This window comes from Rhinoderma darwinii, chromosome 1 (assembly GCF_050947455.1).
Source record: "Rhinoderma darwinii isolate aRhiDar2 chromosome 1, aRhiDar2.hap1, whole genome shotgun sequence".
NCBI lineage: Eukaryota > Metazoa > Chordata > Amphibia > Anura > Rhinodermatidae > Rhinoderma > Rhinoderma darwinii.
Window position 1 is genome coordinate 200064362 of NC_134687.1, and position 27888 is coordinate 200092249.

General features: G+C 42.5%; 1 protein-coding gene and 1 long non-coding RNA gene across 4 annotated transcripts; one reads left to right on the top strand and one right to left on the bottom strand.

Moving 5' to 3' along the window:
- Nucleotides 1–27430, bottom strand: PPM1K (protein phosphatase, Mg2+/Mn2+ dependent 1K). 3 transcript variants are annotated; one of them, XM_075860718.1, is made up of 7 exons: nucleotides 27376–27430; nucleotides 16916–17438; nucleotides 16722–16822; nucleotides 9183–9348; nucleotides 4557–4701; nucleotides 3909–4043; nucleotides 1–1485 (listed from the first exon to the last, which is right to left on the bottom strand). In XM_075860718.1, the coding sequence occupies exons 2-7, from the start codon at nucleotides 17359–17361 to the stop codon at nucleotides 1354–1356; spliced, it is 1125 nt and encodes a 374-aa protein (XP_075716833.1). In that variant the 5' UTR covers nucleotides 17362–17438; nucleotides 27376–27430; the 3' UTR covers nucleotides 1–1353. The 3 variants fall into 3 exon arrangements, with proteins under 3 accessions (XP_075716833.1, XP_075716831.1, XP_075716832.1); XM_075860716.1 differs by lacking the exon at nucleotides 27376–27430 and adding an exon at nucleotides 23056–23301; XM_075860717.1 differs by lacking the exon at nucleotides 27376–27430 and adding an exon at nucleotides 17614–17700.
- Nucleotides 22643–23459, top strand: LOC142758655 (uncharacterized). The gene is made up of 2 exons (XR_012883033.1): nucleotides 22643–22777; nucleotides 23063–23459. It is a non-coding gene; the product is annotated as an uncharacterized LOC142758655 (long non-coding RNA).
- Nucleotides 27431–27888: the final 458 nt, after the last annotated feature.

A 27888-nucleotide genomic window follows, 5' to 3' on the forward strand; every position in this document is an offset into this window, starting at 1 on the left:
TGAGCCCGCTCCATACATCATCCCCCCCCCCCCCGCTCCATGATGTGCCGGCACGTCATGGGTCAGGAAGGGGTTAAGTAATGAAGCGGTCATGGGGCCCGGCGATGCTGGGACCCTTGACTGCGGTCTATAAGACGCAGGGACTTTTTAGCAAGATTTATTCTTGCTAAAAACTGCGTCTTATAGTCCGAAAAATACGGTAGTTGGCTACAGTTGTTAGTATGCTCATAGCTAGGAGTCCAGAGTTGTGTAACTAGCTAAGAGATGTTCAGACTAAAAACACGGCTAATGCCAGGGGCCAGGTAGCCAATGTGCCTAGGAATTTGCTTTATGCTTCTACATTTTTTTCTGGTTGTTTTCTATTGAGGTCTATGAAAGTTCATAATGCTGGCCACTAAAAAGATTGAAATGGCGCCACAGTGGTCTAACAAGCACCCAAAGACTACAGGTTTTTTTTAAAATACTTTCTTGATCAAAAGGATGGGGCATACCTAGCAATATCCTATTTGAGGTGATAGGAGATCCGCTCCCGCCTACAGGTTTTTGGGAATTTTAGAGAATGTTTTCCCTCTCCATGGTGCCGAAATAGAACGCTATTTTTTATCCAAATGACCAATAGGAGAACAGTTCTCACGAATGTGATGGGCTTAACAGCTATTAAACACAAAACCAAAAAAACTAAAATCGCACCATCAACTTCACCGTCTATAATAAAACCAGTCTGCGCTATCAAAACCCAATTTAGTCAAAGGATGACCCTTCGACTGTTTATAATATGCTTATCAAGGATTAAAATGGCAACAGAGAGAGCAGAGAAAAACGAAAAAGAAAGAAAATTTGTCTATTCCGCTCCTATTCACATTTTCAGAAGAATTAAAAACATCTATTACAAACCTTCATGAAGTACAAAACGGAACATGTTTACAATGATGTCCTTGTGTTCAATGAGCCTCACATTATAAATAATACAAACACTATACAAATAGTGTAACAGATAGGAAATGCCAGCATAAGATGGCCACTACCGCAGTGCAAAATGAGCAATAAAGTGCCCGACTAAGTAGATCTAAATGAATGCTGGCCTGTGAAGAAGGGATGACGAGAACAATTCAACCCACTATCCGTCTCCTGAACGGACCCACCATAATGTGGCGTTTACATACAATAGTATAAATAAGGGATGATGGTTGGACCTAGTCGCCATATATAGGTCCTTCTTTTGCCAACATGAATTGTACATAACAGCATTCCCTGGCCTAGAAGTTAATGGATTTCATGAACATAAGAAACCTTTGTACAGTGCATGTAGATTGACGTTTTGTGCCACATAATAACTGTAGAATAATCTGCCAGTCAAGCCCATCTGCCACTTGATGCAAAGCCACGACTAAAGGAAAAACTGACTTCAGAGCTCTTGTGCTTTCCCCAGGCTCCAAATGGAACAATTATGGCTGTGCTATTATCTTCTGCACCAAACTGGATAGCCTGAAGAAGACAGAAAAAAGAAAACGGTTAGCATATAGATATATGCTTCACATTAGTAAGTGGCTGGTTAGCCTTGGTCAGTCACGCCTTAGATTGTGGGGCCACCTTCCAGCAGATTTTGGTTAGGAAACAGAATGTAGGGGGTCTCCTTTAAAAATCAATAGATATCGATTGCATCTATTGATTTCAATGTGACATCTGCAGACCTCCGATTCTGGGATTTGTGCTGGACACAGCTAATGGCTTTATCTAAGAGAAGGTGGACCAGATCAAGAGAGTCCCCTCGATTATCTCAACCAATAGGATATGCTAATATGATTGATCCATTTTGATATTAGTTATTTGTTCTTTGTTAACTTTGTATTCTGCATGGCTTATTTTATTTACCATGTATGCACATGAGCTATGTTTCGATTATGAGCGGTTTAACCAATCTATTCTGGGCCTTTACGACTGAGCAGTTTTTTTTTTTATTGCCGCATTTCAAGAGCCATAAATTAATTTTCTGTCGATGTAGCTGTATGATAGCTTGTTTTTTTTGTGGGATGAGTTGTAATTTTTATTGGCACCATTGTGGGGTACATATTTAGCTAACTTTTATTTTATCGGGGGGAAAAAAACAAAACAGAAAACAGCAATTTTTTATTGCCAAGACCGGTTTGCTGCCACGTTCTTTAAGGCCCTTTTCCATTTAAGGCCAATGATTAGGAAACTAGCATATATACGAATGCTCGTTCCCAATCATTGATCTGTTTAAACATGGCAACGATCAGCCGGCCATCAAGCAAACGCTCCTACATCGAATGATCGTATCGTTTATGCAGCAGAAAATATTGTTGTTGTCGGCAGCACAGCTCCCTGTTTAAACAGGGAGATGTGCAGCAGACATGATGGTAATGCATGGGGACGAGTGATCGTAGTAACCCAAACATAGCTCCTTGTGAAAGGAGCAATCGAGCGCTGATCGAGTTGTTACGGCCAAAATCGGCCGGTGAAAAAGGTTCTTACATTCAGAGACAAACAATGTTTAACTCCCTAAAGGTACATGGGCTTGTTAAAGAGGATCGGTTACTAGTTTAGTAATGCCCTATCTCCTAGCTAATCTGGTAGGCGCTGTCACACTGATAATGCTAGTGAAATTGTGTCCCAAAAAAGGTTTATTATTTGCAAAGTTATAAAAAAAAAATCTGAATATGTAAATGAGCCTTTATTAGATAAGTGGGTGTCAACACCAGCGATTCTCCTGCCTCACAGCCTCTGGTGCTGTCCAATCAGAATGAAGCTGCTTCACACAGTATGAGAGACTGAGGCTACACTAGACAAGTAGGTGTCAACACCAGCGATTCTCCTGCCTCACAGCCTCTGACACTGTCCTATCAGCATGAAGCTGCTTCACACAGTGTGAGAGACTGAGGCTACACTAGACAAGTGGGTGTCAACAGCAGCGATTCTCCTGAGGTGGAGCTACCCCACATCCTCTGACGCTGCTTCACACAGTGTGAGAGACTGAGGCTGGAGGGAAGGGGGATCACTTCAAAACAGCCATATCTCCGGCTGTGGACCACCTAGAACAGTGGTTGTGGTAGTATATGAAAGAGGAGATTCTAGTCTTTTATATGATAATTCTAGCTGTGACACAACCGGAGATATCACCAGTTGAATACACAGTCGGGAATAGAAGCTGTATACTATAAGATCACACTGTGTTGCTGGGCAGGGAATGGGGAGAAGCTGTATGCCGATTGGACAGTGTCATACAGAAAACATTACACCGCCCAGAGTGAAAAGAAAGAGTCACCTCCTATTTGGCTATTAGAGCCACATTACCATATTTAGAAAAATGCTCATAATTTTTAAAATAAACATTTTTTAAAACAAATCACACTGTAGTTATCAGCAGCAGAGCGCCTATTAGATTAGTTAGGAGATAGGGAATTAATAAACTGGTGACAGTCTCTTTAAGTTTATCAGAGCTCTCTCTTGTAATGTACACTTTTGTCAGTTGGACACGATCAGGACAAAAATGTTTCCATTCACTGACAGCAAATTGAGATCTTGAAAATAGGTCGGAATTTAACAAAAATCTGGTTAAAAAGTTGCATAACTCTTCAATATACAGTCATTAAAGGGTACATTCAGTTAGAGTCAGTGACATGTCCGAAGTTCTCAGTAGTGGGGGTCTGTGTGCGTCAACCCCCTCCAATGATAGCTGGCTCAGATTAGCTTAATTTGGGAGAGGTGAAGACGGATTTAAATTTCTCTCTTATCAATTGCATTTATAACTGGATAGTATAGAACTGGATTACTTTCATTTTAATCCAAATTCTCTACTTCTCCTTTTCAAGTTTACTGGGGGCTTTCCACGGCTCTTCGCGAGTAGTTTAATAAGAATTATCAATGTAGTAAAATGACACAATTCTCACCTGTTCAGTGAGGACTTGAGCAGCTTCACTGGGATCATGGCACTGGTTGATGATGTCACAGATTTCCTGACTGTTTACAATGAAGTTAATGCCATCGGTGGTTAATACTAAGAAGCTATCATCCGCATGGTGCAGCTGTAAATTAATGAAGATAAATGGGTAAAACAAAGACAAAGTTGTCATTTGGAGTTTGCGAGATCGAGATTTCAACTTGATGTATAATTTACTAAATACTCGTCTTACTACCTCTTGCTATAATGAATTTTATTGGACTGGAAGTTTCCTCCCAATATTCATGTAATGGTGAATGGTTTGAGAATTCTTCATACAACAACCAGACAATCCAGGAGGAACTCGACCAAAGTGACAAAAATATCCAGGAAGATTGTATCAACACAGTCCCCTTCCCCCGGTGGTCAACGTAATCCCCTCTCAATAGATGTGCAAACAAGGACCATCCCCATACAGCTCCACCCTGACCTCTCTAATAACAGTGTGGAACCGATGAGTCTGGTTTCTACATCACCACAACAAAGAAAAGACCCCTGAGCTGACTACAGGGCACAATACACATACACAGGACAAACAAGATAAGAACGAAACAGAATCACAGCAAATAGGACAATTTAGAAACTAGAAGAGCCTCACCTTAACCCGCTTGGTTTCAGGCTCTGCTATCACTCCCATTGATTTGAGATCTAAATCACCTATGCTTCTCGTCATTGCAAGTCTTCCATTTACATGAGGCTGTCCTAGGCTATTCCAAGCAACAAAGCCGCCACATTCCCTTATCCTGAAAGCACAAAGAGTAATATTACTGCATATGATTTTAATAAAAAGGCATACTAGATAGGAGAACGGCTCAATTGAAAAACAGGAGTAAAAATATTCCTTGGGGTGTTTTTAAAATGTTTAAAGAAGCCTTTTGAGACGGTTTAATATTTTGCCTGTAAGGTCCCCTCCACATCACGTTATTTTCCTACGTTTATCATGTACGTCACGAAACTTGTCCATAAGGCTCCGTGAGCCGGACAGAGGTCGAAAGAGTGTCCTTTTAGCCTGAGTTGTGCTACCTTGTTTTGAAGAATAGAATAGTATAGTAGACTACGCTATTCCATCCTGAGGGAGCCCACAAAGGCATGCCACTGTTCGGCATCCATCACAGGTATACATTAAACGTATACGCCAGGAAGCTACAGTGACATAACGGTCTATTTATGGACAGTTATGTAGCGGGAGCTGCTTGTACAGCCGCTGTGCCCAAGGATTGCGGCCCGCCCTGGGGAAGATCCTGACCTCACTGTCCATATATGGACAGTAAAATCAGGAGCTTCCCTATGGCCGGAGTCCCCAGGCAGTGCGATTCTTAAAGCTTCCTCTGCCCAGGGACTCCAGCCATGGGGAATCTGCTAAAGTCACTGTTTATATTATATTATTATTCGTTCTTTTTTTACCCTCTCTCATTATATATATCCATCTATCCCCAGGCGATGTATCCTACCGTATGTGGGAGCTCTCCCGACGTATACCTCCAATTGAAGGCCAAAACACGATGTGAAGAGGGCCTAGGCCAACTTAATTGCATGGGTGTATTGGAATTGACGGAGAGCTCTAGAAGAGGAAGAGCAAATACCTGAAATGTGAGTTCTACCATTTTCAAATTTGTTTTAAGGCAGGGCTTTTCTTTTTCTACTGGGGCAGCACCAGCAAGGCAATAGTGATGCCTCTCATTCATTAGTGGTCACGACCATGCCAAAATATTATTCCCTTAATCTTTTATCTGTCTCCGGAGTCCAGTATAACATTAAAATAAGCACAATCAAAATATGATCACTACTATCTAAACTGCCTCCCCAGCCGTGCCTCATCAACAACTAGGGGGCGCCATACAGATTAACAAGGGACAATGGTGCTTTGACAAAGTTAATTAAAGGGGTTATGTTGGGGACTGAAGAGTATTAGCAGTCTACTTACTGCAATATGTGAGTACACTCCCTAATGTACATTCCGGCCCCCCGTCAGGCTGATTATGACATTTAAATAGATTTTTAGAGCGCTGGCAGGGGACCGGATGTCTAGTGGCACAGTCTTCCTTCATGACGACACGACTCTTCGTCATGTGACCGGCCCTGCTGTACTCTATGTAAGCGCTATACAGCGAGTATATACTGGAAACAACCCCTATGTCCAATAGGAATCCACTCGGGCATGGCAGAAAACAATTATAGTTATCTTTTGTGGGCTGCGTGGTATTTCATTAAAACATTAAAAAGGGTTTTCCAACCCCTAAAGAACAACCAAATGAAAAAACAAACAAAAAAAAACAAACAAAAAAAAACAAACTCCACTTCTAGTAAAAACAGCACCGTTCCTGCACAACTGAACAACGCGGTCCTCCACTGCTTCCGGATGTCATTGTACTGCAATGACACGACACCCGGTGATGCCATTTAACCACCAGTGATTTGGTGGTGCGGTCACTGTGCAAAGACAACAAGAAGCGCCACGGGGACAGGATTGAATTTCAAAAAGGTATGTATATTAGAATTTTTTTATACATATATTTTGCAAGCGTTTTTTAGGCCCCTTTCATCCTGACAAATCATGGAAATTTTAGCAAATCTGCCAAGTTCTCCCAGGCAACTTGTACTCAGATGGTTGGCTGATTACACTATAAAAGAATGTACACAGCAAGTGTTCAGCCATAGACTTGCTAGAGTGACCCCCTGTAGCAAACTATTCCTTTATTTGGTATAAGACATGTTCCTGTCACTATACCCAAGATGCAGTATTACAAAAAAGGATTAACCTGGAAAAGAATGACAGGAATTAGAAGGCGTTAAAGATAATGGGATTATTGCCGAAGGAAAATAACAGATTAGATCTACATTAAAGGGGTATTCCCATCTTTAACATTTATGGCAGACTTCAAAGGACAGGGCGTGGCAACCTCTCCATTTACTTCTATGGGGAAAGCGGCTTGCCCGGACCGATCAGGCATTTATTACATACCCTGTGGATATGTCATAAATGTTAAACATGGGAATACCTCTTTCAGGATTTTTTTTGTAGCAAACTTGCACCCTTGCCCTTCTGATGCTCCCTACTCCCCAGCTGTTAATGACATTCTGTATGTGACCATGCTGTGATGGCCACTAACATTGAGCCTACCACTATTGGGAGTATTTCCTATATATACTCCTGGGTGTCTCCTGACCGTGCTGCTAAGGCTTCAGTTGGGGCATCTCCAGAAACGTTCCAGTACTGAAAAATTCGGGGGGCAAGTAGTGGTTCCGGCCCAAAAGCTGATTTTTCAGTTTTTGAGTTAAGGTCGAACTGCTGAACGTGTGCTGCCAACGCTACAGAGGGAGCGATGGCCGCCACTTTGCAACGCTAGAAAAAGGAGATCACTAAATACATGTATTATTTTTATTTTTGCCAATGCACTTCTAGAGGAGGACAGATCCAGCGAGACATAATGTTTTCCTGACAGAGTTCCTCTTTAATTTGTCGTGTATCGTTTACTATAATATCACTTACAGTATAAAGTATTGGTTGCCAGAAAACAAATGTACATGGGAGAGACCTCTGTAATAAAGTGCACTGGAATAGAATATTTTGCCTATAGCAACCAAATGAGAGCTAGAATTTGACTGGTTGCTCTGGGCAATTCCTCTATTTTGTCATTGAACTTGTTTTGATAATAAAATAGAACACTCCAACTGGGGCTCTGCGATTAATCAAATTCATAAAATTAATTCGGTATTTAGGTTGCTCACTATACGGTTTCTGTTTCCTAAGACGCGCGCAACACGCAAAGCGGAAGCCCATAGCTTGCCACACACACACAGTCATTGGCCCCGCTCCCACGGCAGCATTGTGACGCTGCTGGTGGCAGTGTGCGTACTGCGCAATTATTTCAGAGAAGACCGTGCAGCAGAATCTTTGCACCCTCCCTGTGCCCTTATTTAAGCCCGCCAGCCCAGCCTTGGTGGAGTGCGACTTTCACACTAGTCTCTCTCCAGCCAGCCAAGTATAGAGCCCCTAAATTGGTCTCCTAGATAATCGGGCACTGTCCAATTGGGATAACAAATGCATTTTTTCACAGACTAGCTCTACCAGTATCTATAGGGGCTAGTATGTACGGAAAACTTTAACCATTTAACTTTTTATATGTATAGGAGATCAGGCCATATACAAGCACCATCAGTTTCTATAGGGGATGACATACCATGTATTATGCTGCAGCTGCATTTATGTAAAAGGATTGGGTTTAATAAACGAATACGGATTATCGATGGAATGTGTATATTACTTTATTGAACCCAATACCTTTACAGAAATGCAGCATGTACAGAAATTCCTAAAATAATTTCTGTCATGCCACCAATTAAATGGTGCCCTACCTTTTCCTTCATTTGGCTGTATCTGATGCTCCATGCGCATGAAGTGACCTGGTGCCAGGATATATTCCTTCTGGCTTTCCTTACACCGCCACCAGCTATGATGGCAGTTTCTTAGTTATAGTTAAAGAGGCTCTGTCACCAGATTATAAATGGACTATCTCCTACATAATCTGATCGGCACTGTAATGTAGATTACAACAGTGGTTTCTATTTTGAAAAACGATCATTTTTGAGCAAGTTATGAGCTAGTTTAGATTTATGCTAATGAGTTTCTCAATGGACAACTGGGCGTGTTTTTACTTTTTACCAACTGGGCGTTGTACAGAGGCGTGTATGAGGCTGACCAATCAGTGACCCATCAGTGTCATGCACTTCTCATTGTTCCAGCCCAGCATGATCCACAGCACAGTGTGATTGTGCAGTGAAAGAAGTAAACACGCCCAGTTGCTAAAAACACAATACACGCCCAGTTGGAAATAAGAGAAAACACGCCCAGTTGTCCATTAGAAAGGCTCATTTGCATAAATATAAAATTGCTCATAACTTGGCCAAAAATGATCGTTTAAAAAAACAAAAAAAAACGTTACTGTTATCTACATTGCAGTGCCGATCACATGCAATAGGAGATAGGGATTTGATAATCTGGTGACAGAGCCTCTTTAATCTCAGCTGGCTGGCAGGATGGGACAGCCTGCATTAAAATGATCTGACTCCTTCCAACTTTTTTTTAGTTTCATTTAGCAAAAAACTTGAGAATAAAATGGAGAATCAAGAAGCTTGAAAAAATAAATAAAAAATAAGAGCTTTAAATTTAGGCCATTTTGCCCAGCCCTAAGTGCAACAAATCATAAATACACAGATACCATACCTCTGTTTTTCCTCTTTCCGTTCGGGTGTATGGTCAATTGTCAGCTTCACAGGTTTTCCTTTGCGACACAACAGCGCCCGGCTATCACCAACACTAGCCACAACTAGCTCAATGCCATCACGCAACAAGGCTACTGTTGCAGTAGTCCCACAGTTCAGTAAAGTTGCTAAAAATACCATGAAAAAAGTAGAAATGATGTCAGTACCGATGGCATGAAACGCAGATACACAATGCCAATATTAAATTATGATTATTTTTGTTTACCTAATTTTTGTGTGTTAGTACAAACGGAAAATGAAGCAGCATGCAGTATGAAACTGGACAGTCCAACACAACCACATGGCTCAATGCATGTATGCCTGCAATGCCGTAAAAAAGGCTTTCTAAAGTATATGTTACATTTATATATGTATAATGCTTTATGGGGGGGGGGGGTTATATTCTCATTAGAAGAAATGCGAACAAAAAAGTGCTCCGATTGTTAAAATAGGACATTTAGATTCATACGATAGGTTGTTAAGAACATTCAGTGATGTGTACGGAAAATAGATTCAGAATCTTTTTCTCGAAGGCTAAAATTGTGTTACTACAAAGTTAACCCTTTCACTGCCAAGCACATATGCGAGATGCATGAATTTCTAGCCACGGCTAAAATATAACGGCTAGGGCTTTTGGCATAATGTTAAAGCCCAGACTCTTAATCGATTAGCAGTTTGAAGGGGCCGCAACACTCTGTCGAATGCTGCTTTCCTTACACAGCTCCATACTGCACAACGCTGATACAGTTGTAGCGGCAGCAAACAAGATTACAGCCGCTACGAATTTATTGGCGTTGGGAAGTACTGAGTTTCCAAGGGGAAGAGGAGCTTTCCGGAGCGCTGCGGCCCCTTAAAATAGCTGATCAGTGGTGCCGAGAACCGGACTCCCACCGATCAGATATTGATGGCCTATACTGCGGATAGGCCATCAATTTTATTTCACTGGACAACCCCTTTAATAACCCTCCGCGCCTATACAGGCCATTTGTCGACTCAAATCTTTACTGGCTGCAATTTTTTTGGTCTCTTTAGTTCAGGTAATTATATGACGATATGTACATGCAGATGTAGGTATAAAGGTGGTTTTACACTGGCAGATATGCGCACTTGTTTCCACCTTTTAACGGGCGCCAATTGACAATAAAGCTTGATGAAGGGCGCTTGTTTGCTCCAAACGGAGCAATGCTCTACGATTGTATGTTCGTTCGCCCGATTATTGGCCCGTGTAAAAGGGCCTTAAGGGGCACTTGATAACTATGCATATCTTGACCTCTTTTATTTTTAGGAGGAGTTGCGCATCGAAGGCTCTGAATGGGGCAAACTTTAAGCCACAAACAAACTTTTATGTCTTTTTTTTTTTTTACAGAATGTTCATGTGTCTACTTCTCAGAAAATATATGGTACCGGGGTACTGTATGATTTTTTTTATTTATATTAACAAGGTTCTGTTGGTGTATGTCAGAAATGTAAAAACTGGCCCGGAACCCCTGCTAGCGACAGGGTTTAACAATCAAACTTCTTTGAAGAGCACTAGAGGAATATTGGTCTCCAGAATTTACAGATTTTGAATAAACTTAGAGATAAATTTATCAAAACTGGTGCAAAGGAAAAGTGAAAGAGTTGCCCATAGCAACCAATCAGCTTCCAGCTCTCATTTTTTCAGAGGTCATTTCACAAATGAAAGCTGCAGCCTTGCTTGGTTGCTCTGGGCAACTGTTCTAATTTTCCGCTGCAATAATTTTGATAAATGACCTTGTAGCTCTTTATTTATGAATAATTAATATTAAAGTCTCTTACTAACAATGCATAGGAGTACATTTTAAAGTTTTGGAACAAAAACTAAGTATGGATACATTTCCATATTTTTCTGCACAGATACATGTATTGTGCCATGTTGTGCAATGAAAAGGGTTATCGACATTTAATGATTAACCATTTAACAGCTTGACCGATGCAATTTTTAAATAAAACATGGTTTAAAGCAGGTATTATTACTGTCTCATTAAGCTGGTGATCATTTGTAGGTAAATTAATTAACACGGAGACTGGGAAATTTATCAAAAAGTTCTAATCTGGCCTTATTGCACAAAGCAACCAACCAGAGCTCAGCTTTTATTTCCTAAACTGCACAAGAATAATAAAAGCTGCACTGTCATTGGTTGCTATGAGTAGAATGGTAATTTTTTCTTAGTTTTGATAAATAGAGCCCAATAGTGGTATGTGTAAAACTCTGCTCTCTCAACTTTCGTTATTGCTGAAATTAACAGAATATTGGTGGGCCACACATTCAGAATGATGATGAGCGGACTTTACCGAAGTTCTCAGTGTCCTCATCAATATTATATGCAAAGGTGGAATAACTATAACTATAGCACTCTACTGTGGCACGGTTAGGAATTGACCATTGTAAGATAAGAGCAGACCACTTATTGCACTTAGCAGGGACAGGATCTAAGGCCAAAGAGGACATGGCCAATAAGGACCAGGACAACCAATGAAGTAGTGTTAGACAGGTCCGACAGGTTTTAAATCAATGGCCAATAGTAAAAGAGAAGAAAAATAAATCTTGCTATCAGATCGATAATTGACCTTCAACAACTTGCATGAGCTTATGGATGAACCGAGCCTAGGGCCTTCCTAATGTCCGGCGCCAACCAAGGTTCGCAAGAGGTCACATTAGTTTCAACAGTTTATAAAAACCTGCTTTAATGTGAATCATGACAGAGACAAAACATTTAACTAGGAAAACATTGCTTATGGTGCATTCATAGATTTTGGAACAGTCTTCTAGGTAATAAAGGGTTCAGCAAAGCAACTACTTCTACCATCGTGGTGCATTTCACACACCAAATCCATAACTGGCATAATAAATACAAAGTAACAGGGTGCACTACGCTCCACATTGGGCAACAGAATGTCAAATCTGTAGGAGGCCAAGCATAGTTGCATGGCATTCCAAGACATTGGTCAGCTTAGAAATGTACACACTTAGACTTATGCCTAATGCACTCGACCGTTGTGTCCTATCTTTCCACGGATCGGAGAGTAGGGTCAGTTTTCACAGACCCAATTCACCCGCTAAAGTGAATGGGTCAGTGAAAACTATCGGGTGCCACTCGGATGCCGTTAAAAAATGTCCCGAGTGGCACTCGGTCGTGTGCAACTGAACTTAAGCTGGCCATACCCATTAAATGTATGTCGGCCCAACCCGACAATTTTTGTTGAACCTACCGACCATCTAATGTGTATAGCGGCATCCCGACTCACACCTTACGGCAGATGTCGGGGGACAGAAAAGTCAGACATATTGAATTTTAACATGCCCGTATCGTTTGTTCGTTATTAGATACGCCTGGCACCGGGTTTCTCTTTGAGAACACATGCACGCTCGACTAAGGGCACATGTGTATGGGGGAGTTGGGAGGAATAGCTGTCCCATGCATGGCCAGCCTCACGAAGTCTTCTTAAGACAAAAACTAAACAAAATACTCAAATTGTTCCAAAATCTATGAGGTGTTTGCAGAAATGACAGATGCAAAATTGTGTCATGTGCCTAATTTGGTTCTACATACATTTTATAGCTATAGAAAATAATAAAATGTATCAATTTTCTTTCCTTTCAACGACACGAAGAAAACAAAACAAAAACTGAGATCTTTCGAGATATCTCAACACTCACTGGACATTTTTTTTTTTTAACTTCATGTTCATCTCAACTAATGTGACAAAGTGGATGTTGGGACCTTCCTGTAGACCAGGCTAGGAACAGCTGGACTCCTTCACCTGGGACAAAATTTAGGAGATCTCCCTTTCCACTGAAGCCCAGCATTATAACGTCCGGGGCCTCCAAGCCTAGAGCTGCTCACCACGTGCAGTCTCTGCCACAAATAACACGCACACAGAGGCAAATAGGAAATTCACCCAGGGGGTTTATCATACAAAACAAACCTGCAACACCTGGAGATGAAAAAAAGCTGCATGGGATGAGAAATGCACAGGAAAAGTAATTCATTATAGGACGCATGAACACGCTCCATGACAAGTAAAAGGACGTGCAGTACCTTGCACACATTGTGCTCACTGCTATTTACATTGTAAAACTAGTCATTTGAATTCAATAGTTGTAGTATATTCTCGGGCAGCTTTTTTTTGTTTTCCGGATATTGCAAGTTAAACATTTCATGTATGGTATTTAAAAAAAAATTAAAATAGCATTGATATATAAATTTATTTTTCTATGTAAAGGAGCTACGGGTGCTCTAAAATACATTGAGTGCTGATAACTGGTCACATATTAGGGATCATTCAGACGAGCGCGAGTCTAATCTGTGTGCTGTGCATTGATTTCAATGGGGCTATTCACACTTGCGTGAGTTTTCACGCAGCGAGCGTCCGTTGCGTGAAACTCACTGCATGTCCTATATTGGTGAGTTTTCACTATATTGAAGTCAATAGGTGCGTGAAAACCACGTGCCACACACAAAGCACACTGATGCAAAAACGTAACGCACATGGACATATTTACGCATGGATTTTACACGCGTAAATCTGTCACGCTTGTGTGAATGCTGCCTGATAACATACAAAAAGCCTTTCCTGCCTCATAAATAATAATAATTGTCCAAGTCTTGTGACTCACATTTTAGTCGGTACAGAACTAAATAAGAAACATGCTGAAAGTCGAGGGCTAACTAAATAAAAAGGCAATAATAATATATATTGAATTATAGTTTACAATCAAAACTATATTTATGTATGTATATTATATACTTCATCTAATTTTAACATTTCAGTTATGCCTTGATTATGCGGATGGGATTCATAGTTTAGTTCATACTGATTCATGAACATAATGATAAAACCAATTTCAGAAGGGATGGAGGTCGGCTAACGTAACTATATGGCAATGCAGATTTATATGCCACTAAGGTTACATTCACACGAACGTGACCAACCTCGGACGTGAAAAACTGCAGTTTTTCACGTCCAAGGTGCACCCGTGCAGGACGCGTTATCACTAATCCCCCCATAGACTAGATAAACCGCAATAAAATAGGACATGTCACACTTTTTTTCATGGACCCTTCACACCATCCGTTGAAACAACGGTCGTGTGAAGGGCCCCATTGAAATACAGGAGTCCGTTTGATGCCAGTTGTCTTAACGGCCGTCACGCGCTCGTCTGAATGAGCCCTAAGGGTAGCTGGTTGACAACTTTTGTGTCTAACATTACTAGTTGTCAACTTGTCAGATACGTAACAGCTGATTAGAAACACAGAGGATTTCAGTTATTTATTTTTTTATTTTAGGTGCAAATGCAAAAATAAATAAATGTAAGAATGAATATCATTTATTTGTAAATGTCTTTCTTGATCATTTTACAGTGGCTGTGTTATATTTGGAAAGAGATATACTGTATATAACAAAGACAAGTCAGGCTTCACCCGTAAACTACTTCTAATGCTAGGGCCCGCCTGAAGAACAAATATTAAATCTGGCAGAAAAATGGACAAGGAGGCAGCACTTCCAAAATGTAGAAAAACCTTTATTCACCCATGCAACATTTCAATCCCTCAGGATCTTTCTCAAGTAGGTGGCTTGAGAAAGATCCTGAGGGATTGAAACGTTGCATGGGTGAATAAAGGTTTTTCTACATTTTGGAAGTGCTGCCTCCTTGTCCATTTTTCTGCCTGATATTGAGGACCTTGGACCAGGTTCTGAAGAGGCGTACACCCTCCTGGCGGTTCGGTGCTGTGGTAACTCTCTACTTTCAAATATTAAATCTAACACCTCTCTATTGTTAGGGTATGTGCACACACAAAATCAAGAACGTCTGAAAATATGGAGCTGTTTTCAAGGGAAAACAGCTCCTGATTTTCAGAAGATTTTTAAGCCACTTGCGTTTTTTTCCGGCCGTTTTTCTATAGAGTCAATGAAAAACGGCTCCAAAAACGGCTCAAGAAGTGACATGCACTTCTTTTTCGCGGGCGGCTTTTTACGCGCCGTTTTTCGAAAATGAGGCGTAAAAAAACGCCCCGTCGCAACAGAATGAATGGGCAGATGTTTGCAGGCGTTCTGCGTCTGTTTTTTCAAGGTGTAAACACCCCGAAATACGCCTGAAAACACTACGTGTGCACATACCCTTAGGATTAGAACAAGTTTCCAAATAATCAGATAACATGATAAATTTCATGACCAATAATTCAAGGGGGGATATTACACAATGTATTTTAGAGCCATCCATCATAAACACACAGATTTAATGTGCATTAGTTCTAGCAAAACTTCGATAGCACACACTTATCTCCCTGGTTAAGCAATCATGTTAATGTACAACTAATACATTAAAAGGGTTATCCAAAAATGGACAATTATCACCGATCCACAGGATAGGTGATAACTGGCTGATCGCTGGGGGCCCCACGGCTGTTTCAGGTCAGTCCCATAGACATTGAATGAAGCAGTGGGCGCATGCTCGACCGCCGCTCTACTCAATGTCTTCCTCTCTGCAGTCAAGCAATGAGGAGGAAACGGGGGGATTCGGGACAACTCCTTTAGTATTTCCCTCATTGCCTTTACCCTCTTATAAGTTTAATCAGCCACAAAACATTAATTTGCCTGATGATTTTTAGAAGTGTATATGCCCAATGCATTATATGCCAAGGTTAAATATCTATACATGCCAAAGGATGCATTGTGTGATGGGGTTAGGTCACTAAAAAGCATTCTGTAATTCAGTTTACATGGTGACCGGCTGACATGTTGTACTCAGACAATAATACAGGCCAATATACATAAAATAAACATTCGTAATGGAGTTCTAGTCTTCACTAGGGAATTGTAGGCATGTTTTCTGACCCGAGTATAGATAGGGTAGATGTAAACCACTATAAAACATGTATATTATTATAGTATAGTTACTATTCTTTCCACTTGGTAGGCTCCCCACAAAACCCAACAAACTGACCTTTTCTTACATTATCACCTGGATTCTGTCACTCTGCATGTGTAAGAGACAAAAGAATGCTTGAAACAAACATTAAATTAAGCTAGCAATGTACTATAGAAAATAATTAAAAATTAATCTGTCACGAGATGCACTTTAAACATGGACATTAGAAATATGTCCAAAAAAACGTAGTGGGTGGTAAGTACCCAGCACCCACAATTCAAGGAGGCTGCCCACGATAATGTAGGTAGTGTACTCTGGGGGAACCATGACCTTTTACATTGCTGACAGACACGGTGATAGTGATTGGCTGGGGAAAAATGTAAAAAGGCAGCGATTTCATTAACTTAGTCCACATTCTCAACTGCAGTCCAAGGGCTGCATAGTGGGGGCACTAGCACCTATTTCAGATGTCCATATTTATAGTACATTGGTCACATTACGAATTTTTCTATCTGGCATCAATGTCTGTGTATCTGTTCCTGGGGTTGGTTAACTACTTAAATAAAGGAGCGACTGAATGGCGTCTATTGAAACAAATCTAGTACCTACCATCAACCGAAAGATGAGCATGTCTTGCAAAAGCTTTATCCATTTCTAGAAAAGCTTTAGTCAACACTTTTTCCATATCTTGTTCCTGTGTAAGGAACTCCCTGTGGAGAAAAATTTTATATTAATAATAAAACAACATTCAAACAAATGGTTAATGATCCCGTGCTTATAATAACTAAGAAATATTGACTCACTTAATATATTTGGCCATAAATCGGTCACAGAATTCAGCCGCTGCAGCTCCTCCATGCCCATCGTAGACCGCAAAATACAAGACATCAGTAGTCAGTTTGGAAAAGTTGAATCGGTCTTCATTTTCTTTCCTCTTCCCTAACTGAGTGGAGCAGCCGACTTTAGACAGATTGATGTGTGGAATAAGCTTGCCATACTTAATACTGGGCGGGAGCTGAATAGGCTCATCAATTCGATTGTCCCAAATGCCAAAAGCGTCCCAAGTAGCAGGCCGCCCGCTTCCGTCAGGGTCAAACCGTGATGAAAAAAACCTGCTGTTGATGGCGGAACACAGGCAGGCTGAAGCAACGCGATTGTTATCTTGCAGGACACGCGACGTCAGCAGTGCTCCTCTTCTCACCTGAGACCCTCCATGTCTTACAAATGTAACTAAGATGGCTGTTGACATTCCTTGACTACAAAGGACGTGGTATGAAAAATAAACTTCTGGTCTTCGATAGATGTAATGTCTTCAAATGGATAAGACTGTAGTTTGTAAAGCAAAAAAAAATAAAAATATGGTTAATTCATAGAATACATGTAAATGTTAACAAATATGAAAACCTGGTACGTTGCACGGAATACCAGGGCCCAAGAAGAGATCTTGAGGCATGGTCATAAAACCAGTCAGGTAGTTATACCATTCCAGGAGACAGCTTACATTTTTTAGTAGCCAGACAATAAGAACTTCTGTAGCCAGACAATAAGGCCGTACGAGCATTCAACCAACAGCGATTAGAATTCTCAAAGTTTTTCTAGAGTTTCTTCATCTGGTACATGCTGTAGATAAACTGACTGGAAACATTGTTATATTGGAAAACATGATAAGGGATTTTTTGAGATAAGAGGCGGTTGCCCTGTTTAGGAATGTTCTTTATTAACCAGAGCGGCTACAAAGAGCGGATTCCGATCGGAACGGTGTAAGGGTATGTTCACACGACCTATTTTCAGGCGTAATTCGGGAGTTTTACATCTCGAATTACGCCTGAAAATACGGCTCCATTACGCCTGCAAACATGTGCCCATTGCTTGCAATGGGTTTTACGATGTTCTGCTCAGACGAGGTGTAATTTTAGGCGTCGCTGTCAAAAGACGGCGCGTAAAAAGACGCCCGCGTCAAAGAAGTGCATGTCACTTCTTTCGACGTTTTTGGAGCCATTTTTCATTGACTCCATTGAAAAACAGCTCCAATTACGTCCGTAATGGATGCCGCGAAAAACGCGAGTACTTGCAAAAACGTATGAAATTCAGGAGCTGTTTTCGCCTGAAAACAGCTCCTTAATTTCAGCCGTATTTTGCGTTTGCGTATGAACATACCCTAAGGGTGTATTCATACTAGGGATGGGCAATTAATCTAAAAATAATCGAAATGGAAATTCAGCGCAATTAATCAACGTTATCTTGAAAATTTCAGTTTTATTAATTATTTTCTCCTGGTTTAAACTGTATCTTCAGGACGTAGATAGAGTTGAATCCAATGGTAGAGAGGGGACCGTTAAGGTCCCTGCTCTATCCTTCACTATGTATTGCTGGACACAAGGCAGTGACCTCACCGCGACGTGCCGCACAGACCAGAGGGATCTCCTCCACTCGTCAGTGGAACAGGGTAAGGGGAGTTTGTATATTATTTTTATCAGGCACTATTTGGGGCATCTGTGGGGGCATTATACAGCATGGGGCATCTATGGGGGACTTTATACTGTGTGGGGTGCAGTTTTGGGGGCATTATACTGTGTGAGGGCAGCTATAGGGACATTATACTGTGTGGAAGTCAGTTATGGGGGCATTATACTATGTAGAGGCAGTTACGGGGGCATTATACTGTGTGGAGGTCAGTTATGGGGCGGCATTATATGGTGTGTTGGACAGTTATGGGGGCATTATACTGTGTGGAGGCAGTTATAGGGGCATTATAATGTGTGGGAAGCACAGTGGGGGCAATATACTTTGTGGAGGCAGTGTCAGGGGGTATAGGGTATACAGCAGGCTCAGGGGATAAATATTAATTCAACGTCGTAGCATGCAAATAAGGGGCATGGCGTGCAAAAGGGGTGTGGTCTAAATAATCGTTCAATAATCGTAATCAAGGTCACATGTTCAATTAATCGTGATTTTGATTTCGGTCATAATTGCCCAGTCCTAATTCACACGTGCAGGTTTTTTAAGACAAAAATCAGCAGTGGATTCAAATAAGGGGAGAATAAAGATTTGTCCTTTATACTTTCTCTCTCTTTATGATCCACACCTGGTTTTGGCTTCAAAAACAGCATGTGGGAATACACCCGAAGGCTAAATGCACACGTTGCGCAATTTGGTGCAGAAAATCTGCATCAAAACCGTAGATAAACGCAGGTAAAATTCGAACTTAATGGTGCATTTTTACATTTTGATGCAGAAATTGTTGCGGGTTTATGCTGCAGGTTTTTTTGTGCTTTTTTTTTATAAACTTGTCAGATACAATTAATGGATTGTAAGCTCTTGCGAGCAGGACCCTCTCACTCCTCACGTTTGAATTGAAAATTAGTTTTGTGACTATGTAATGTCTGATATTGTCTGTACATGTTCCCTCTGAATTGTAAAGTGCTGCAGAATATGTTGGCGCTATATAAAGATTATAATAATTATTAATTCTGAGGCGGAAACGCCAGATGAACGGACATGCTGCGGATTTTAAAATACTCACCGCAGGTCAATTTGAGTGTGGAAAAATTCTGTAACGTGTAGATGACATTAATCTCATTTACTTTGCTGGTACTGTATTACACGTGGATTTGCCCCAGGAAAATCTGCGCAGCAAATCCACGTGTAATACGCATTGTGTGCATTTGGCCTAATGCTTCGATTGTGCAGAGTAGGGAAATATAACACTTGTTGACAGGTTTCCTAACAGAGTACAATTTATTTCTAGGGTCTTAGCAGCGGGACCCCTTGTTATTATTAGCGCTAAAGGACAACCCCTTGGAACTCCTTGTCCAAATTGGAAAACGCCTTGGCACTCCTATCCATGCACGGTGTTACTTTATATAGTGACTAATGACATCACTGTGAGCGGCCACTGCCTGTGTTTCATAAGGTCACAGTATGACCAGGACCTGTCACCCATTGTATAATGGATACACCAGGACCTGTCACTCATTTTATAATGGGTACACCAGGAGCGGTCACCCATTTTATAAATGGGTACACCAGGAGCGGTCACCCATTGCATAGTGGGTACACCAGGATCGGTCATCCACTGTATAATGGGTACACCAGGCCCGGTCATCCACTGTATAATGAGTACACCAGGACCGGTCATCCACTGTATAATGGGTACACCAGGACCTGTCATCCATTGCATAGTGGGTACACCAGGACCGGTCACCTATTGCATAGTGGGTACACCAGGACCGGTCACCCATTGCATAGTGGGTACACCAGGACCGGTCACCCATTGCATAGTGGGTACACCAGGACCGGTCATCCATTGCATAATGGGTACACCAGGACCGGTCATCCATTTAATAATGGGTACACCAGGACCTGTAATCCATTGTATAATGAGTACACCAGGACCGGTCATCCACTGTAGAATGGGTACACCAGGACCGGTCATCCATTGTATAATGGGTACACCAAGACCGGTCATCCATTGCATAGTGGGTACACCAGGAACGGTCATCCATTGCATAGTGGGTACACCAGGAACGGTCATCCATTGCATAGTGGGTACACCAGGACCGGTCACCCATTGCATAATGGGTACACCAGGACCGGTCATCCATTGCATAGTGGGTGCACCAGGACCGGTCATCCATTGTATAATGAGTACACCAGGACCGGTCATCCACTGTAGAATGGGTACACCAGGACCGGTCATCCATTGTATAATGGGTACACCAAGACCGGTCATCCATTGCATAGTGGGTACACCAGGACCGGTCATCCATTGCATAGTGGGTACACCAGGACCGGTCATCCATTGCATAGTGGGTACACCAGGACCGGTCATCCATTGCATAGTGGGTACACCAGGACCGGTCATCCATTGTATAGTGGGTACACCAGGACCGGTCATCCATTGTATAGTGGGTACACCAGGACCGGTCATCCATTGTATAGTGGGTACACCAGGACCGGTCATCCATTGCATAGTGGGTACACCAGGACCGGTCATCCATTGTATAGTGGGTACACCAGGACCTCTTTGTTCAGAGAACACATGCGGCAGGGGGTGGGTCAGGAACACAATTATTAGTACTGCTTTAAATACATTACACAGAATATTGATAGTTCACAGGAAAACTAACTGTAGCCGAGTAATTGTATCCTTGTAATCCAGCAGTGGAACAACATGCCATAGAAACCTGGCACGAGGCCAAAATGACACATATATAATAGGAATATAAATCCTATCTGCCGGCGGTAAATTACAAAAATGTAAACAAACGTATAGTCCCTCCTAGGAAGGTTGTTTCACAAAACACATAGCAAAAGCTCATTTTATGATAAATCCACAGTGTGAGTCACGCTTGTGTTATCTCTTATACTTGGAATGCATCCATGTTAGGGTATGTTCACACGCACTAATTACGGACGTAATTGGGGCGTTTTTGCCCCGAATTACGTCCGAAAATAGCGCCTCGATAGCGCTGACAAACATCTGCCCATTGAAAGCAATGGGCAGACGTTTGTCTGTTCACACGAGGCGTATATTTACGCGCCGCTGTCAAATGACGGCGTGTAAATAGACGCCCGCGTCAAAGAAGTGACCTGTCACTTCTTTGGCCGTAATTGGAGCCGTTATTCATTGACTTCAATGAATAGCAACGCCAATTACGTCCGTAATTGATGCGGCGTTCAAGCGCCTGCACATGCCGGTACGGCTGAAATTACGGGGATGTTTTCAGGCTGAAACATCCCCGTAATTTCAGCCATTACGGACGCCCTCGTGTGAACATACCCTTATATGTCGGAAGCTGCCAATATATTTGTCCATAACAACCAATCAGATTCCATATTTTATTTTCAGAGAGCAGGTTTAAAGCAGTGACCTATCTGATTGGTTGCTATGTAGGCAATTAAAGGGACTGTCGCATATTGATGCCATAGACAGGGGTACCCCCATTGAGGGCTCCCTTCTATTAACCAGAGCAGAGACACCAAGAGCTCCTCTCCCTCTGGCAGATCCAGCCCATCCATATATTACACGGTTGGCCACTCATCTGAATGGGTGTCATGTAATACTGCCGAAATGTATGGAAGGCCGCAAATTCCACCGGTGATTGCTGCTCGCTGGGGGTTCCAGGAGTCTGGCCCGAGGCGATCAGTTGAGATTTCCTTAGGCTATGGCATGAATTATTATTTATGTTTTAAAAACATTTTTTTTTTTTATCAGGATGTGAGTTTTTTTTAAATATAAAATAATTAATTGAATACAATGGGCATGATTTTTTTTTTTTTTAAACAGTCCCTATAGAAAACCCATGACCTGTATATTTAATGTGCCTTCCACAGAGGTATCGATCTCATATGCAACAAGTAAATATATTGTCAGATCATGAACACGTTTTATTTTTGTCTGAGTGGTTTTTGGTATCTCAATATGGCCTTCACAGCGGACCTCCCATTGCTGGCAATGAGGACATTTACATAGGACTGCACATCGGAATAGGATCGAAGCCACAACACTGTAAATATACCCCCAGTTCATTCATTCGGAAGGATCTGACCCAGATCGGCGCAGAACGTTCTAGAACAGGATTCCACCCTTTAGACTCGCACGGCGATGACATCACGAGTTATCAGTGGGAACAGGCAGACGTAAAAATACAGACACCAGATCGGTATATCGAAATATTCACCCTCTGCAACACCCAAAACACTGGCATCGCCCGTACAGAGGCTGCAGCTGACACACCCACTGTCTCTGTATATACTACGTCCACCCATCTTTCCTGAATACTTAGGCTAGAGACTGGCAACTATATGTATCGCCCCCTCCCGCCAAGCACATTCCAAGGCACCCCAGTAACAGTAACGCCCCCGCCCCCCCCCGGATCAGCTAAACGGGGCGCTCTGCATCAGCCATGCTTATTATTCATGAGTAATATACCTCACTTACATTTCAGGTGATCCGGTGCAGCGTCGATGACAGGGCCCTCCTCGCCCTCTTTTGGGTGGGAGACAGGAGACGCCGGCACAGAAAAGGTTACGGGTTCTCCTGCTGATCGCTATAGGGAACTGAAGCAGCGACAAAGCAGTCAGGGCCCGAGCAGTGTGGCTTTCCCCGCCCATCAACATTTGCCAGCCAATGGTAGCACGCCGCTGCAGCCACCGCCTCCACTTCTTGGCCGTCTACCATATCCACAGAAGGCGGGATCTCTTAGAGGTCACAGCAGCATTCCAGAGCCATTGCCTGATTGTACTAAGGTAACCCAGCGAACACGTCACGGCCGCCCGGCTGGAGAAGGAAGTGTTCATAAGCGTAATGTTATGTAAATAAAGATGAATCATCACGTGATATAAGGTTCCGCCATTTTCTAGCATATTTTGTGTTTCTATTCCTCACCAGTTTCAAGATTTGTGCTTGCTGTCACTGAATATGAACATTCTTGTTTACATCTAGAGGCGTAAATCCCATACAAATCCCCAAAATGGCCGAAAAATCGGAAGCAGAACACCCCCAAACATCTGCCCATTGATTTCAATGGGAAAAACGGCGTAAAAAAAAAACCTGCAAAAAAGTAGTGCATGTCACTTCTTGAGCTGTTTTTGGAGCCGTTTTTCATTGACTCTATAGAAAAACAGCTCCAAAAACGTCCGTGAAAAACGCGAGTTGCTCAAAAAACTTCTGAAAGTAAGAGGCTGTTTTCTCTGAAAACAGTGCCGTAATTTTCAGCCGTTTTTGACTCAGCGTGTGAACATACCCTCACAGTTGAGCATTTCCTGCAAATGTATACAGTCTAGATAATCTCGTTTTAAATGACATTTTACAGCGTAATCTCGCGAGATTACGCTTGCCTTGCTGTACATCCCACACAAACGTTACGGAAGTGTCGGGATTGTAAATAGACACCACATCGTGGCTGGTAGTGATGTCTATTCACTGTCAGGACACTTGAGTAACGTTAATGTGTGTGTTTGTGGCTGCACATAGTGATCTAGTAAGAACACTATGTGCTGTATAAATTAATGGAGAGAAGTGTATGACGCTGATTGGTCACGGATTGGTCAGCGTCATACACTCCTCTATACAACGCCCACTTGGTCAAAAAGTAAAACACGCCCAGTTGTCCATTGAGAAACTCATTAGCATAAAGCTAATATAGGTCATAACTCCGTAAAAAATGAATGTATTTAGCTCACAGAGGATTGTCTACACTAGTGGTTCCCAAAGTTTCTGAGGCTGGGACCCACTTTTGGCCAAGACATTTTTTTGGGACCCACTACCTTACTTAGCCCCATTTCATCTGACGTATGTCAACATCATTCGTAGCTAGATGCCAGTACGTATCTCCATTCGAAAAATAAGTCCCTGCAACATTGAAAACAACGACAATTGTTCTAGCAGGCTCAAGGTATCCTGCTGCTGTGCGTCGCTGAGGTTGCTGATGGTGGGTCATGTGACCCCACCTGTCCATCAGAGGCATAGCTAGGGGTTTAGCACGACTAAGTGGGCCCCCACACATTATAATGACCCCTTAGTGGCTCCCACACAGTATAATGCCCTTATAGTTGCCCCCAAACACGATAATGCACCTATAGTTGCCCCACAAAGTAAAATGCCCATGTAGTGCTTCCCCACACAGTAGAATGCCCCCATAGCTTCCCCTAAATAGTATAATGACCCCTTAGTGCCCCACACAGTTTAAAGCCCCTACAGCTGCCCCCACAGAGTATAATGCCCTTTAGCTGCCTCCACACAGTATAATGCCCGGATAGCTACACCCACACAGTATAATGCCCCTATAGTGGTCCCACACACGGTTTAATGCCCTATAGCTGCTCCCACACATAATAACATAGCCCCCTAACTGCCCCCACACAGTATAATGCCCCTATAACTGCCCCCACACAGTATAATGCCCATATAGCTGCCTTACACAGTATAATGCCCCTAAAGCTGCCCCACACAGTATAATGCCCCTATAGCTGCCCCCACACAGGATATGGCCCCTATAGCTGTTCCCACACAGGATAACGCCCCTATAGCTGCCCCACACAGATAATGCTCCTATAGCTGCCCTCCATACAGTATAAAGCCCCCATAGCTGCCACCACACAGTATAATTCACCACAGCTGCCCCCACGCAGTGTACTGCCCCCATAGCTGCCTCCACACAGCCCTAATAGTGCCTAATAAGAATAATATAATACATACCTATGCCCGTACCTGCGACGGGTGGAGGAGATCTGTCTGTACAGTGTGTGGCTCAGCACAGACAGGCCTTTCTGAATAAGAGGCCTTAGGCTAGGCCTTCGTCTTTTTACGATGGCCTAGTCTAAGTCGTGCATCGGTGTCCCATGCTGGATGGAGCGGGTGCTTAGCTGTGTAGCAACTGAGCTCTTGCTCTATCGGGCAGGATCAGAGGAATCTCCAATCCCAGCCAGTTAACCCGTAAGAAGCCGCGGTCAACAGCGTCCACTGCAGTTAAGTGATTTACAGAGGGAGGGGGTTCACTCTGTAAGCACAGCGTCGCCGCCGCAATGCATTTGCAGTGTGCCAATGGATTGCCATAGCACCTGGGGGTTTAACAAAGGCCTCCAGGTCTGTCATGTATGAGCCTTTTAGGACCACCAGACTCAGAGACTCATTTACTCCCTGTCAGTTTGGAATGATACATTACTATACAGAACTATTGCAATATATTCTAGTATCGCAGGGTTAAGTTCCCTACTGGAACAAAATAAAAAGGAAAAAAGTTCAATAAAGGACATCAGTGTCAAAGAGTACTTTTAATGTGCCGTCACTGTATTCATATTTGGTTCCCCAATGATCAGCTTTAATCTGTGAGGAAACCCGGCAGTAAGGGCGGATTAACACGAGTGTGTGCGTTTTGCGCGCGCAAAAAACGCTGCATTTTGCACTCGCAAAAGGCACTTAACAGCTCCGTGTGTCATCACCATATAATGCGCGGCTGCGTGATTTTCGCGCAGCCGCCATCATTATGACACTGGATGTTTGTAAACAGAAAAGCACGTGGTGCTTTTCTGTTTTCAATCATAGTTTTACTGCTGTTGCGTGAAAAACGTGCGTCCCACGGAAGTGCTTCCGTGTGGTGCGCGTGATTTTCATGCACCCATTGACTTCAATGGGTGCGTGATGCGCGAACAACGCAAAAATATAGGACATGTTGTGCGTTTCACACAGCGGACATACGCTGCGTGAAAATCACTGACTGCACGGCCCCATAGACTAACATAGGTCCGTGCGACGCGTGTGAAAAGCACGCGCGTTGGACGGACGTATTACACGTTCGTGTAAATCCGCCCTTAGTGTTCAATTTCCCTGCAGCACCACCACAGGGGAAACTAAGCATTACATGGTGCCCATTCATATCAATGGGTTGTCTGTGGAATTCCAGACAGAACCGCAGGCGTTTTTACCGCAATTTCTTGTGTTTTCGATACGGTTGCATTTTTTTACTGCAACCGCATCGAAATAATTAATTTTTATAAAAGTGGTAAAACATAAAAAAATATATATGAATTTGGTATCGCCGTAATCGTATCAACCTGTAGACTAATGTAAACATGTAGTTTTTACTGCACGAAGAAACGCCTGAGAAACGAAACCCAACAAAAAATGGTCCAATCGCTGTCAACTGTTTTGGGTTTTTTTTCAGTTTCCCACTACACTATATGGTACATTAAATGGTTACATGTAAAAATACAACTTGTCCCGCAAAAAACAAGCCCTCATACGGCTATGTAAGCAAAAAAAATTATGTTATGGCTTTTGGCAGGCAGGGAGGAAAAAAACAAAAATGAAAAAACAAAAATTGGCCGTGTCATTAAGGGGTTAATGAAAAGCAGCAATTGGGATAGACTGAAGCTCACTAATATGCCCCCGTACCGATTCTACCTTTCAGTATCAATTGCAAAGCTGCTCATCCCCTATGTGCCAACAACATAGGTGACTGTGCTGTGTATGGATGAGATGTCTAGAATGTGCCCCCCTTTATGTTCAAAACTGCCCCCTGCAACTTCCAATAAAAGCGAATAACTTCCAACCACGCAAAAATAATTACAACTGACACACAGACATGCATGCTCTGGCAGATTGTTCCCATGCCCCTTTATGAGTGCCCCATATTAGAGCCCCACAAAACTAGTCACAATAGGTACTGAGGGTCGGAAAGTGTAGGATCCCCCAAAGTAACATTGCGATGTGTAGGAGTCTTATGTTTTATGTTTAAAGAGTTAATAAGCGCAGATTTACCTTACTGTACTCCTCTGTGTGCAGTAGGCTTGGCGTGACGGTTAAACAGAACACAACACAGCTAGTAATGTGACAGCAGGCTCATGAGTGCAGCAGCAGCAGATCTTTATGACACATGAAGAACCAGCACATGACAAGAACACACCTACCTCTTCTGTATATAGTGAGGCAGACAGATAGGCGTTGTGCTCCTATACGCGTCACTGGCCAGTACCCTGCTAAAATGAATAAGCGTGTTACAAAACTTTACATATGTTGTATTCACACAGTGCTCCACTTCAATAGGCAGTCGGTGCGCTGAAGGTGACCATTCAACTGCCCCCAAAGGTGCAATAAGGGGGCTGTTTAGAATCCACATATGTAAAACAAGAATTGGGCATTTTTGTCTGCATTTAAGTGGTTTGAGGCTTCCTCTGTCACCCCATTGGTACCCCCGTGATGCGATGACAGGGTGCCGATGGATTGCCATGCTGCTGTTAAGGAGGATAATCGTACTAGAATGGCTGGAGGCGA

Bases quoted from the DNA above. Each gene is read 5' to 3' on its own strand.
- PPM1K (XM_075860718.1), bottom strand. From the start codon at position 17,361: ATGTCAACAGCCATCTTAGTTACATTTGTAAGACATGGAGGGTCTCAG. The intron at 16,823-16,915 runs GTGAGTCAATAT...TTTTCTCCACAG, and splicing joins TTTATGGCCAAATATATTAA to GGAGTTCCTTACACAGGAAC. The intron at 4,044-4,556 runs GTGAGGCTCTTC...ATTAATTTACAG, and splicing joins CTGAAACCAAGCGGGTTAAG to CTGCACCATGCGGATGATAG.